Source organism: Brassica napus, chromosome A6 (assembly GCF_020379485.1).
Source record: "Brassica napus cultivar Da-Ae chromosome A6, Da-Ae, whole genome shotgun sequence".
Taxonomy (NCBI): Eukaryota; Viridiplantae; Streptophyta; class Magnoliopsida; order Brassicales; family Brassicaceae; genus Brassica; species Brassica napus.
In genome coordinates this window covers 28,276,935-28,291,714 of record NC_063439.1, presented here as the reverse complement: position 1 = coordinate 28,291,714, position 14,780 = coordinate 28,276,935, and the positions used below count along the sequence as shown (strand labels likewise).

General features: G+C 31.8%; 2 protein-coding genes across 4 annotated transcripts; both read left to right on the top strand.

Annotated features, from left to right (window-relative positions):
* The first annotated feature begins 1,328 nt into the window (after positions 1-1,328).
* On the top strand, positions 1,329-4,632 carry LOC111213782 (zinc finger protein 5-like). The gene has a single exon (XM_022715614.2). The coding sequence runs from the start codon at positions 2,211-2,213 to the stop codon at positions 2,616-2,618; it is 408 nt and encodes a 135-aa protein (XP_022571335.2). The 5' UTR covers positions 1,329-2,210; the 3' UTR covers positions 2,619-4,632.
* A 1,094-nt stretch (positions 4,633-5,726) lies between these two features.
* LOC106407457 (TNF receptor-associated factor homolog 1a) lies at positions 5,727-14,639 on the top strand. Of its 3 annotated transcripts, none has more exons than XM_048781484.1 (13): positions 5,727-9,094; positions 9,558-9,752; positions 9,837-9,948; positions 10,111-10,199; positions 10,298-10,366; positions 10,436-10,568; positions 10,772-10,930; positions 11,075-11,432; positions 11,534-11,646; positions 11,880-12,027; positions 12,116-12,492; positions 12,560-12,755; positions 12,856-14,639. In XM_048781484.1, the coding sequence occupies exons 2-13, from the start codon at positions 9,587-9,589 to the stop codon at positions 13,717-13,719; spliced, it is 2,784 nt and encodes a 927-aa protein (XP_048637441.1). In that variant the 5' UTR covers positions 5,727-9,094; positions 9,558-9,586; the 3' UTR covers positions 13,720-14,639. The 3 variants fall into 3 exon arrangements, with proteins under 3 accessions (XP_048637441.1, XP_013703773.3, XP_022561377.2); XM_013848319.3 differs by having other exon boundaries at positions 11,877-12,027; XM_022705656.2 differs by lacking the exon at positions 5,727-9,094 and having other exon boundaries at positions 9,164-9,752; positions 11,877-12,027.
* Positions 14,640-14,780: the final 141 nt, after the last annotated feature.

Genomic DNA, 14,780 nt, shown 5'->3' with positions numbered 1-14,780 from the left:
ACTAGATTGAGGCTAGATGGAACGTGTTATGGTTTTAGCTAGGCTCCTTGGAATGGAGCCTGTGCTCAAATTTTACCCAGTTAGTGTACTCATAACATGAAGCACTGAGGCCAGCAGGATAAGTAATGGAACCAGTATCTGAGCTACTTTCCTGAAGCCTAAGGTTAGCAACGGATCATTGAGCTATCATAACCTTCTGGAGGTGGAAACAAAACTTTCTCAGAAGGTTATCGTTGAAAGCATTGTTACTTCCAAGGTATTTATTACACGAGTAGAAACAATGGAACGGTCTCATTCAAAGCTGTCACAATCACTAACAGGAAGATTACAACAACTCCAAGATACCAAAAATTATTTCTAGGACGGACGGCTATAAGGAGCTGGTTTTATGCTTGCTGCTTCGGACAATTAGCTCTTTTCAATTCACTAAGAAGACGGCGAACTCAGGTAGAGCGGATTCTTATTGTTTTGTATGGATGGTCTGTCTTGCATCCAAAAAGTTTTGTCTTGCATCCAAAAAAAAAGTAAAAACATAAAGAAAAATGGTCTCCTGGTAAGAAAACATAAGATTAAGATGGTCTCAAAGAAAACAACATATCGAACAGCCGGTAATCAAACCCGGGCCTGTACATGTACTATTCTACCGCTAGAACACTGGTACTTTTGCTTACTAAGGGAAATAACTTGTTTAGACAAAACTGGTTTGGCTAAAAGAAAAGCAGACCAGACCCACATAAACCGGATTAGGTGTACAAGTAACGTAATTGATCAGTGACGTGACAGTAATTAAGCGAATCAAAGTACTCGAGTTGCTATCAAATGACCCCTTGTTTTTGGCCTGGCTGTCCAATTAAGAAAGATGATTTATAGTTAAATTAACTAAAATTTAGCTACGTATTCTATATTTCTGTAGCATATCCGTGTCTGATTTATTTTATAAAATATGAATGCGTTTTCTTCAATATAATGTTTATTTTTTCGTAAATCAATAGTAGTGAATTTTCTTGTAGTTAAAAAAGCAGCCAGTCGAGACCTTATCAGTATTAAATTCATATTTGGTCATGTAAGTATCATATTGCGATAAAAGGTTGGACTATTACAAGACAAACACAAAAGGAATGTTTAGAAACAGAACAAACACGATTGATTATAAACCACTCCCTTGATTTTTAAAGGTCATCATTTTTGTAATTTTATGGACTAATTGAAGAGTTTAGTTGAGATTGATTTGGATTTCAGTTAATTGTATTCGCCTGACGATTGACTTATTTAGTTTTAAAATGATTTCTAATCAAATCTTTCGTTGTGTCTCTTTCCATACTTTCATGTTCGTGAATTTGTTTATACAATTATTTTGTAAAATTAAACAAAACTAGTAGAGACGGAAGTAATTTGGTTTGCTTACAAAAAGTTTAAAATTTGAGAGTTTTGTTCTTAATGCGTATTGCTGGAATGGGAAAATCCGATATCAAGTATAAGCTAAATTTAGAACATCGCAAGTCAAAACAAACCCTTTTTGTTAATTATTATTGATTGATTTACTAGAGAATCAGTGAGAGTATCATAATTTAATAAAACATTGTTAAGATGTGTAATCTTTATTTCCATTAGACCAACTGCTTTTGGGATGTGGTCCAGATGTTTTTATCTAATGTGCTGGCTTCTAACCAGGGTGTGTGGGTTAGAGATGCATCGTCCAACGAATTCTCCAAAGAAGGTTTGAGCGGTAAACTCCTAGCTCCGATCTGCATACAAACGAGTTGTATATAGAAATCTTTTTTTTTTTTTTGAGCAATACCTTTTTAAATTGATGCTATGATAAGATACTAGCTATATAAACTTGCTATCATTGGCAAGTTAATAATTAATCATATGCTACGTAGTACGTTAATAGTATTACATGAGAACAAAACAAAATCCACCATATACGGTGATAATATTGATACTGTCGATACTCGATAGATACATTACATATGTACACGATCTATTAATAATATACCCACGATAGGAAAAGCCAAATCATGTCTAACAAACATATAAACACAACACCAAAAGTATAATTAACTCTATATTAATAACATCTTTCTATTCACTAAACACATTTGGATATATACCCTTCCATCTTTAAACATCTCTCAGGATCCTATCTTTAGGGTTTCAACATTTTCTTCAGAAATATCTCTCGAATATTTAAGTAACATATACAAAGTATGGAGTGTGAGAGATCATCGTCGTCCACTTCATCAGAGACCGGAGCCGTTCTTCACCATCGTTCTTCTTCGTCGGTCTCCACCGTGACGAGACGAATGTATGAGTGCACTTTCTGCAAAAGAGGTTTCACGAACGCACAAGCTTTAGGTGGTCACATGAACATCCATCGACGTGACCGTCTCAACAAGGCGACCAAGCTGCAAAACGACGCTGACTCAGCACTCTCCGGTTCTCGAAGATGTTTCCACGTGGCATCTTCCGATCGTGGAGTCTATGAGCAAGTAGACTCCGTCGTCTTGAGGACGACCACAAACTTGAGCTTACGAGTTGGATCGATGGTTACAAGGAGAGAAAACGTCGTCGTTGAAGGAGATGAAATCGATTTGGAGCTACGTCTTGGCTTATGAGTTATGAGATCATCAACCACTACATCTATATTTGTATAATACGTTTTTTGGGTGTTTATTGTATGTTTCTTGAGGTTGATATGTGTATTTTAATACAGGACCGCATATGATGAGTTTATTATATGTTAATGTAATGTATGTTTAGGTGGATATTTAATCATGCATGTTTTGTGATTGATCACTGAGATATATATTGGCTATAGCGATGATATATATATATATATATATACATGTTAAATCTTTTACTTGTATGTCACAAATATTATTTTCACTGAAAAAATCAGATCTATCTCACAACAAAATCATTGAACTATATAACTAGCTATTGGATTAAAGTAACTAAAGCCAATCTAGGTTATGCTGCTGCGAGAGGATGATACTTAAATATAAAAGACAGAAAAAAACGAAAAGAACAAATAAATTGGGAAAATTGAAAATGTTCTTTTCATTGAAAATCTCTTATTGGCCGAAAGCCCTTCAAAAAATATATTTATTTTTCCAATAAAAATATATGTGCCAGTTCACCATCCTCTTAGTTTTTGGGTGGAATTAACTTCTTGTTTAGCATAGACCTACGTGGTAAAATCGCAATAAAAATCTGTTTTCCAATAAATTATATATTACAACTAAAATTAAACTAGAGAAATTTTTTACACTATCACTTTCGTAGTACCATTTTTTATGTTTACTTTAACTACATTACCTTTAATTTTCAATAGTAAAAAGACTATTATATTCCTAATTAATTGAACATATACCTAATCTATTTTCTCGCATGAGCTCTCCAATTTCAGTTCGAGGAACTTTCAATTGCTCTATGGTGATCAAATCCGACGAGATTGGATGACATGTGCCATTGTTTTTGTCATACCAGAATGTTCATATAAGGTCTAAGGATTTTCGATTAAGTGGTAAGGAATGGATTGAATATCGAAGGATTATGCAGAAGAGGTGAATTTGAGAAGACTAGGAAGCTGGTAAAATAGTTTTTTTTTTAATGGTAAAATAGTTCTCTTGTAAAGGAATCATCAAACCTGAAGCTTACACTCAACACCATTATCAGCGCTTCTGTTAAAAGAGAGACTTCTCTGGTGTAGAAGAGGTTTTGAAGGCCATGAAGAAGGATGGTAACATATACGTTTCTTATGAAATTAAGCATCAAGAAAAGAAAATTTGTTAAATAGACTTACAAACACTAAATAATTTTATAAATCATTATAAATTATTTTATAAATACTTATAAACTAGATGGTGGCCCGTACACTTGTGCGGACCAATATATATCCATCTAATTCAAATTTTATTTAATTTTTATCTAAATTATTTAATTAGTTTCAAATATTAAATTAATTAGAGATATAATTTACTTTTTTTATTAGAGGACAACATAGATAATGGTTTGGTATTTGTAAATATTTATTTATTCTTTAACTAAACCACACATGTAAAAAGTATCATCATTATAATAACCTAATAAAATTTTATTATTACTTTTAAAATAATATAAAATATAAATCTACAAATAAACCATAATTACCAAATTATCAAAGAAGCTTATGAAATCAAACCCCTCTTCATCAAAGTCTTAATTGCATTTTATATGAATTTCTTCTTCATCGGAGTTCATATTGACACCTATTAACAAAATTTACAATAATAAAAAACATACTTCTATTTAATAAAAAATTATAAACTAAAATTAATAAATTATATATATATATATAATAGTAAAAGGTGTATTTTTAATTTTTAACAACGATCGATTGTATTCTTTGGACTCATATTTTGATTGATAAGATAATTTGGTGATATAAAAGAGAAGCAATCTTCATTTTAAAAATAATAATTAAATAAAACATTAAAAGATTTAATATTAAAAGTAAACATAATATGAACAAAACTATAAAATTAATACTCATTAATAATAGTTATCCATGAATATAATGAAAATATTTATTAAATAATTACTAAATATGTTAAAAACTAACAATTCAAAAAATCTATCTTATTAAAACTCAAGTACAAAATTGGAGTGTTTGGAGACTTGAATAGGACTATTAAAAAAATTTGGAGTGTTTGGAAACATGAATTGTAGTCTTTTAAAAAAATTAATTTTGTTTGGAAACAAAGATAGTAGTAGTAAGAAAAAAAAGTAATGGGCTTATGTTATTAAAAAAAATTAAAAATCCATCATATTATAAGAAAGTAAGAAACTATCTATCTGAGCCAGATTTAAAATATACGAAAACGGTTCAATCTAATTGCCTAAAACTTTTTATTTTCTAAACTAACCATAAAACAAAATTTAAACTTTATACACATATTTCAAATCAAAATAATAATTTAAAGTTGATTTATATCAAAAATTGATTAAAAAATAATACATATATTCAAAAATGGATTTTTAATAAACTATTTTTCAATAACCATTATAAAAAAATGTTGTCAATATATATAATAAAAATACAATACAAAGCCCAATTTGAAATACCAACTCAAATTATGGTTTTTATATTTCATATTAAGTTTTAAAAATATAATATATGTAATTATTTATATGATGGTACGTATAAAATACTATTAATTATATGATTACTTATATGATGGTACGTATAAAATATGATGACAGTATACGATATATAATAATGAATAGGGATGAGATTTCGGACACCCATACGGGTTTGGTTCTGATCGGGTTGTGTTTTGGGTTTTCGGAGTCAAAGATTTAAGCCCTGTTAGGATGTTCCTAAATTTTGGTTTGAGTTTGATTCGGATCTTTGCGGGTTTGGTTCACGTTTGGATAATTAATTTAAATTATTTTTAAAGTTTTAAATCATTATCTATTTTAAATTTCTCAAAATCTATAAATAAAATAATATAATACCTATAAATTTGAATAACATATGTCAGAATACCTAAGCTTAACATATCAATTGGCTTGATTTACAATTTTGGATACGGAATCAATAATTATTTTAAGTATTTTTGGTGATTTTAGTATACTTTAACTATTGCAGATATTTACTTTTGACTATCTATATATATATATATTTAAGTATTTAAACCAATTTAAAAGTATCATTCTTAATGTTTTATATACGTTAATTCTAAAAATAATTAATATATATATAAGTATATAAATCTATTTTTAGATAAATTTGGGTACCCGAATACTTCGGTTCGGATCAGATTTGGTTCTATAAATAACAAAATTTTGAATAATTCGAATATTTAATCAATTTATGTTCGGGTTTGGTACTATATTTTCGGATCGGTATCGGTTCTGTTCCTTGGATTCATTTTGTAAAACCCTAATAATTACATAAAAAAACAAATATCAACATATTTTTCAAAATATACATCTGCGCGCCTGCGCGGGTCAAAATCTAGTTATTTATTAAAACTAATGACTGAGCCTAAATTAAATCATGGAATATGACAAAGAATTTCTAAAAATAATAAAACATGAAAATAATAAAAATAACCTAAACTTATGGAGAATATGAGAAGTAAGCAAAACTAAAATTACCACCTAAAATTATTTTAAATATGATAAATAAATAAAATTACTAACTAAAATTATAAAAAAACATAACAAATAATAAATAATTATGGAGGATATGAAAAATAAGCAAAAATCAATGATAAATAAGCAAAAATTACCTATAATCAAGGAGAAGAAGACAACTAAGGAAAATCACTTCATAAATAATAGTATAGATCTAACATAAATATAGAAATGTGAAAAATACTTAACGATTTTATAAATGTGATGGCTCGTCGCAAGAGTCTCCTTTTTGTCTGTTTTGGAGAAATGCTGATCGATTTTGTACCAACAACATGCAGACTATCATTGGCCCAATCACCAGCTTTCAAAAAGGCTACATGGGGTTCACTTGCAGATGTAGCTATAGCCTATAGGTATCACTCGTGTTGGTGGTTCATTAGCTTTCATTGGGAAGGTGAGACCAAACCTGTATTTCACGTTTTGATATTAAAAACTGCGTTTTTTTTTCTTGAGGCTATGTGAATGTATACATACATGTGGGTGAAGATGAATTTGGTTTTATGCTTGCAAAGTTGCAAGTATATATTCTAAATGAAATTAGGGTGAACAATGAAGTAGGAGACAAGTAAATATAAAGTTATGCGTCACACTCACACCAAAACAACTTGGGAATTTTAATGCCTAATTTTATAAACTCTTAAAATTTCAAAATTCTATAAGAATACTTGTAAATCTTCCAAAGATGTTTTGAAGATTAATAAAGCTTTATAAATTATTTTATAAACCTTTATCAATTATTTAAAACTCTTGCAAATGATTTATTAACCTTTATAAATAATAGATCAACTCTTATAAATGTATATATACCTTATAAATGGTTTATAAACCCTAATAAGTTATTTATAAACACTTATAAATGACTTTTAAACTGTTATGAATAATTTATAAATCCTTTTAAAATGATTTTATATACACGTATAAAAGTTTTAAAATCTATTTCATAAAGTTTATCAACATTCTATAAGATAATTCAAATATAATTCAGATAATCAGAATATTTCGGGTATTTTTCATGTATTCGGGTCAGATTTTGAGTAAAATTTCGGATATTTTTGGGTATCTATATATTTTCAAGTTCTTTTTGTGTGTTTTGGGTATTTTTTGGGCTGGACTCGACATGAGCCGAACCGAACCCGACCCAGAATCAAACCGAATCCGAACTGACAAATTCTAATTACCCTATTGGGCTCAACTATATAAGACTCGAACCGATCCAGACCTGTCATGACCCAAACTGAACCCAAGCCGACAAATTCTTATTACCCTATTAAGTCTAAATATGTAAGACTCGAAGGACCCGGATCCGACAAGACCCAACCTGTACCCGACCCGAGAACCCAAATGCCTAGGCCTAATGGTCACAATATATTATTGGAAAATTATAAGGTTAATATAAAATATATTTAATAAAATTTCTGAAATTCGGTTCAATTTGAAAAATCACATATGCAAAAGGTTGTTTTAACATGTTTTAATAGTACATATATTTGACTATAGTAGAAATTCTATAAATTTATACTTGATAAATTAATAAGCACGATAAATTACTATATGTTCTCGGCCTAATAATGACACAAATCGATAATACAATAAAAATAATATAAAGTTGAATTAAAATTTAATTAAGGTAAAATCAATTAATTTTATTTTTATAAAAAGTCGGTTCTAAAATAGAAAAAAATCTAAAAACAAATTTTTGTAAATTAATAACTCTAGAAATTAATAAAATACCATAGTCTCAACATTATTATTTTATAGTTTTTACTGTATATAATTTGACTATAGTAGAAATTCTATAAATTTATACTTGATAAATTAATAAGCACGATAAATTACTATATGTTCTCGGCCTAACAATGACACAAATCGATAATACAATAAAAATAATATAAAGTTGAATTAAAGTTTAATTAAGGTAAAAATAATATAAAGGTGAATTAAAGTTTAATTAATAGTACATATATTTGGCTATAGTAGAAGTTCTATAAATTTATACTTGATAAATTAATAAGCACGATAAATTACTATATGTTCTCGGCCTAATAATGACACAAATCGATAATACGATAAAAATAATATAAAGTTGAATTAAATTTTAATTAAGGTAAAAATAATATAAAGGTGAATTAAAGTTTAATTAATAATACATATATTTGACTATAGTAGAAATTCTATAAATTTATACTTGATAAATTAATAAGCACGATAAATTACTATATGTTCTCGGCCTAACAATGACACAAATCGATAATACAATAAAAATAATATAAAGTTGAATTAAAGTTTAATTAAGGTAAAATCAATTAATTTTATTTTTATAAAAAGTCGGTTCTAAAATAGAAAAAAATCTAAAAGCAACTTTTTGTAAATTAATAACTCTAGAAATTAATTCCCAATTAATAATAGTCCTAACATTATTATTTTATAGTTTTTACTGTATATAATTTAGTCATTCGTTTAATGCAAGTAGATATTACTTTAAATTTTTTAAAAATAAATACTAAACATTATTAATTAGTTTGTTGGGAACCAAAAATTAGAGTAGTATTTGAGGAAGGTAAAAGAAAATAGTCAACAAATGGAAGAGTATATTGTGGTAAAAGAAATGAGTCAACAAATGGAAAATTATATTAACAAAAAAAGAAAGTTGACTGCCATTTATGGTTCCATATCTTTCTTGTTAGGCAATGGACAAAAGCTGAAACATACATTAACGTTATATAAATACATGTCATGAAACCATTTCTTTAAATTATTATATTTCAATTGAGGGTTTTCTTTTGTTTCCGCTCATTTTTTGCTGTGTGTTCTTCTTCACCAATTCTCTCTTTCTAGAAAAGCTTGAGAAGCTGCCATTAAATCCATTCAACGTGAAGCTTCTCTCTGCTCTTTCCTTTCATCATCGCAGGTTTGCTTTGATCCACGCGGCGTCGTTTACGCCCTTCAATCTCTCACTTTCTTTAGTATTTGAATTTTCCGAGGCTTTGGTTTCTGATTTCAATCCTAGTTTTTTATTTCCGATCGAGAAAATTCTTATGAGATTTTGTTCGGCATATCTGTTTTTTTTGTTTTCTGTTGCAGTTATTGTAAAATCTGGAGATTTAGTTGATAGAAGAAATGAATTTGATTGGTCCTCTTGCATTTTGAAAAATATCGAGTTTGTAGGGTTTATTCTCATTCTCATTGCTTATAAGTTATATGATATGTAGGTATCGATTTGATTCATGAATTAGTTTGGTTCATGCGAGTGAGTGATTGATTAGATTCTCTTGTGTCTATGTGCTGTGACTATGAATGACATACATTTGATCAGAGTATATTACTGGTGGGATGTGATTCTAATTTGTATATTCAATCTCTAATTTTCCTAGTTTGAAAGGGAGGCTTAAGCTGTAGAGTAATGTTGGAGACTAGTAATGAAGACTGTGGATCAGGACAATCATCAGAGGAAGAGAATTTAAATAGACAAAGAAGATATTTAGAAGCACTTGCGGAGTGGCGTTCGTCTGATCAAGTTGAGAATGGGTTTCCTTCGACGTGGCCTCCCAACTGGGACATTGATGATGGTATGGTATCTTCTTCGTGAATGTTATTCTCAGATGATATCATGTGTGTCGCTTGGCGTTTTATTCCATTTTTTTTTTCTATAGGATCAAAACATTCTGAACTATATGGGAAACATACTTGGAAGATTGAGAAATATTCAGAAATCAACAAACCTGAGCTCCGCAGTGATGTTTTTGATGCTGGGGGATACAAATGGTATATAACATCTTCTCTCCTTTCGTATTTATAGGCTCTTAGAATTGGTTATTCAATGAGCTATATGTCATATAATAACACGCTTGAAATTCTTGTAATCACTAAACCTAGTTGTGTATTTTTTTTTTCCTTATGCATGCTAAAATATTCCTCACATGGTAGGTATATTTCAATATATCCACAAGGGTCTGATGTTTGCAACTATCCCGCTTTGCTTCTCTGTCTTGCAAACCATGCAGAAATTCCTCCGGGTTCGTATTGTTGTTTGCTTGTTATCCGGCGTAGCTTCTTTCGCTTGAACTGGGGAACCTTCTCATTTAAGTTTTTTTTTTTTTTTTCTTTGAGACAGGCTGCAGTCATTTTGTTCAGTATACTTTAGCTCTTGTGAATAAAGATCCAAAGAAATCGATATATTTTGGTAACCTATTTGCATATTTTTGTTTGCATCCATCCCTTTAGACAGAGATACTGATCACAGATATTGCAGATTCACTAAACAGGTTAAAAAAGCTGGAGCATTACTGGGACTGGGATAAGCTTATAGAGTTACCTAAATTACAGGAAGGGTACATTGATGATTTGGACTCTCTTATCATTAAAGCTCAAGTTCAGGTGATCAGGTAAAGGCAAGATTGAGTTGACCTAAACTCATGTATCATACATCGCCGTTAACATATATGCATTGTTTGAAACTTTCCCAACCAAACATATATTGGCATATTGTAGTAACGGTTATGCATAGTTTTTTTTTTTCTTTTTTTTTTTTTCTTTTTTTTTTTTTCTGTTTTGTGTTGTGGATAATTTCTATGACTGATTCTTGCAGAGAGAAAATCGACAGACCTTTCCGCTGCCTTTCTAGTCAGTACAGGAGGGAACTTCTTAGGGTATATTTGCCATATGTAGAGAACATTTGCTGGCAGTTTATGGAAGTGGAAAGAATCAAACTTTTTAACCTGATGCAAGACAATGAAAAATGGGAAAGGTATTCAACATTTACATTCATCTCCTCCAGATTCCAGAAATGAAATTATAATAGCTTTGGATTTACCCCAATCTAGTGTATATTTTTTCCTCAAAGTTTGAGCAGTTTTCATAACACGGAATGGATTGTTGTTTTATGGTGTAGCTTTAGTTCCTTCTGGTTACGGCTGGACCAAAACACAAGGCGTAAGATGTCTCGAGAAAAAATGGATGTGGTTCTAAATATAGCTGCAAAATTCTTCTTTGTCTTGAGGCAAGGTACATCCACTTTGATGATGGATTCCTTGTACAGTGGGTGGAAGACTATTGAAGACGAAACTAAGAAGAAGAAAAATAGGCAGAGACAAATGGATAACGTAGAATTGCCAGCAGGCCCCGCTCCAATTGTTAGTGTGGACCAAGACATGTTTGTATTAGTGGATGATCTGTTAGTACTCATGAAGAGGACTGTTATGGCGCCATTGTCTATAAAAGAGGAAAATGGTTCTCAAAACCCTTCGAAGGTTAGTTTCACACGCTATTTTTGTACAGATTGAATTCCGTGATTTGTTTATCATGTGCGGTTGTGCACATATTTTAAAAAAAAAAAATTATCCGAATCTAGGTGTGGGATGTTGGAGAGGAATACAGTGAAGAAGCCATAGTGCGTGATGAGAGTCGTTTAACTGAGGTTGGTAGGCGGACTATGGAGATGCTTGTTCTTACACATATATACGGGTAATATGGCAATTATATATTTGTCTCTAGGTTAGAAAATTTCCATATAAATCAATTCATAAGCAATCACAATACTTCGTTTTTGCAAGCTCTAACAAGCGTGATGAATATTATTCTGAAACGGCTGATAGTGTTTTGTTATCTATTTCTGATCTTCTGATATTTATGTGTCCTGTGCTTTTTCACTATACCTCACATATATTGAACTAAAATCCTTCTGAGGAATTTAGCAGCAAGGTTGAAGTTGCATACAAAGAACATACTGCATGGGAAATGCAAGAAGAACTTATTCGCGAAGAAGAGGAAGAGTGGCTGGCAGAAAGCAAACACAAGGCAAAAAGAGGAACAACCGAAAAAGAGAGAAAATCTAAGAAGAAACAGGTTACTTACTCTACACTTCTATTGTTTTCAAAATATATAATGCCGTAAAAAACTTGTTCGGTTGCTAATGGAAATTCTTGGTTCATAGGCGAAAAAGAAGAAGAACAACAAAAAGGAGAAAAGGAAAGAAGAGAAAGCGAGATCCCAAACGGAAGAAAGGGATACTGAGGAAGAGGAAAGTGTTAGAGAGAAAACAGAATCACCAGCTGAGGAACCTGACACACTTGGAGAGAGCATGCCTGTTCCTTGTGAATTAGATGCCCCTGAGATTCACAATCCCCCATCAGAAAACACTAGTGGAGGCAGAGGAAGAGGCAGTTCCATATCTATCCCTAGTGGAGACAGTTCCATATCTTTACCTAATGGAGTTGCTGAAAGAAAGTCTACCTCAGTTTATTCTAATGAATCTGTCCGGTCATACAAAGGGAATGTTTCAAACAGGCAAAACAAGATTTGGCGTATAAAGTAAGTGAACTTGCTTTGATTCTTTTATTTGTTCCACATCCTGTTAACATACCTTTCTGGTGTGCAGAGGAAAAACGCAACCAAGAAACGTATCTGGTGCCAACAGCTCAGCCACTGAAACAGAGAACCAACCTTCAAGACATGCATCGAACCCTAAGAGTCAAAGCCATTCTTCTGAGACACGCAGAGTTGTTGAAGCTGGCGTGGTTATCTCTCCCATCCAGGAAGCACAGAACCCTAGGGAGCATCATCCTGTTACCAAGGTGGTTACACTCAAACTTTTGATTTATTTAACATTTGATATACCTTTAAAGGGGAAAGCTCATCAACATCAGAATGACTACATTGTGTTCATTTTTTCAGGATCGTGGGACGGTTTTGACGCAAGAGAAAAGCCCTGCTGTGTTTTCCCCACCCAAAGCTTCTCCCTGGAATCTCCCATCTGCGAGGTCACCTGTGTCAGATCAACAAGCATCACAATCTCGAGATATTGAGTTCCAAACTGTGGGTTCTAGAGCCGCTCTACAGAATACTACTTCCACAATACCTCCTTCTATGTCAACAAGGCCTTTGCGTGCTCCTACATTCCTTCCAAAGCCAGCTGCACCTCGAACCTCAGCAACTTCCTTTGCTCGTTCAATGAGCTCAACAGGCCCTGTAAGTGCCCCGACACATACTCAAACTTATATTCCTCAATCCTATAAAAACGCCGTAGTTGGTTCCGACCACTCAAGCTCTCAGTCGACGGGAACAAGCGCATTGCTCTCAATATCTAATCACTCTGGCTTCCCTATCAACGTTGCCTCGGCGGAGGTTCCGTGGACTGGTGGTTCAAGCTCAAGCAGAGATACAAGTGCAACAAATATCAGCGGGAATCATAGAATGAACCCTGTAAGTACTAGCATGAGGCAAAACGGTGCTCAGATTAGGAGACCAGCACAGAGTCTGATGACCGATGAGTTCCCTCATCTCGGTATCATCAATGATCTGCTCGAAGAAGAACCTGTTTTGATGGACGCAACTAGCGGATACCGTTTGCCACAATGGTTGAGCGACGTGTACTCATATCTTGCGGATGTGGGGATCTCTGGCAGGTATAGGAGTTACAGTGAACACATGTCAGGTTCATCATCTTCTTCTTCTTCTTTTTCGTTGTATGGGAACGGCCAGAGTGCGAATATGGCTACGAGGAGCCAGAACGATGCATTCTACTTACCCTACCTTTGACGTAGACTCATCAAACCCGAACTTGTCAACTCCAATCAATGGCTACTGAGTTTTTGTTTTGGAGTGGCAGGTATGCATGCATTTATATCTTATACATATGAAGATGGAAAGAAAACTAAAAGAAAACAATTATGTTATGTTAATTTTCGTCCTCTTCGTTTCAAATGAACTCTCTATACATTTTTAAAAATAATACAGTAATAATTATGTCTCTTTTTATTTCTTTTGGTGTTCATATATTTTGCTTTTTTTTTAAAGGTTCATATATTTTGCTTTTTTTTTAAAGGTTCATAATACATATTTTGCTTTCACCCTCTCTATCCGTTACACAGAAGGTCTCGAGATAGTGGATTCTATATATTGTAATAGATTTGAGCCAACCATTTTGGAGTATTTAATTAATGTGTGAGTGCACAACGAGTGTGTTTAGGATAGAAGTAGAACTATAACAAATATAAGTCCACTTGAACTCTATTCAAAATGCTCATTGCTCAAGGAAATGGAAAATGAGAAAAAGAACACAAGTTCTTTGATAACACTCCAACATGATATCCCCGATAATGTTTTTTTGCTCATTACATGATATCCACAAGAACATGATATCCACAAGTTTTGCGCATTACACACACGATGTATATATATGATATCCCCAATGTTTTTTTGTAAAGAATATAACACTCCAACATAAAAACTTTATTTTCTCATAGTTGAAAAACGTTATGAAGAAAAAAAAATGTTGTGATTCGTGATCAAACGATGAAATATAAGTTTCAGCGGAACATTTATTGTGTGGAAAGAAACATTTAAATTCTTGAAAATATTTTACGTTCTGTTAAAAGTAATGCAAATTTTAGGCATAAAATGACCACATGAAAGCCGTATGAAAAAGGTCATAAAATGACCACCAATTTCGAAAATGTACGCGCTAGATTCATTATTTATTTGAGCCACATATATATTGTATTTTTTTTTTGAGTAAAATATATATATTGTATTTTTATTATTTTTTCTTTTGTCACCATATTGTATTATAGAAATTATACTTGTACGCAAAACCAAAC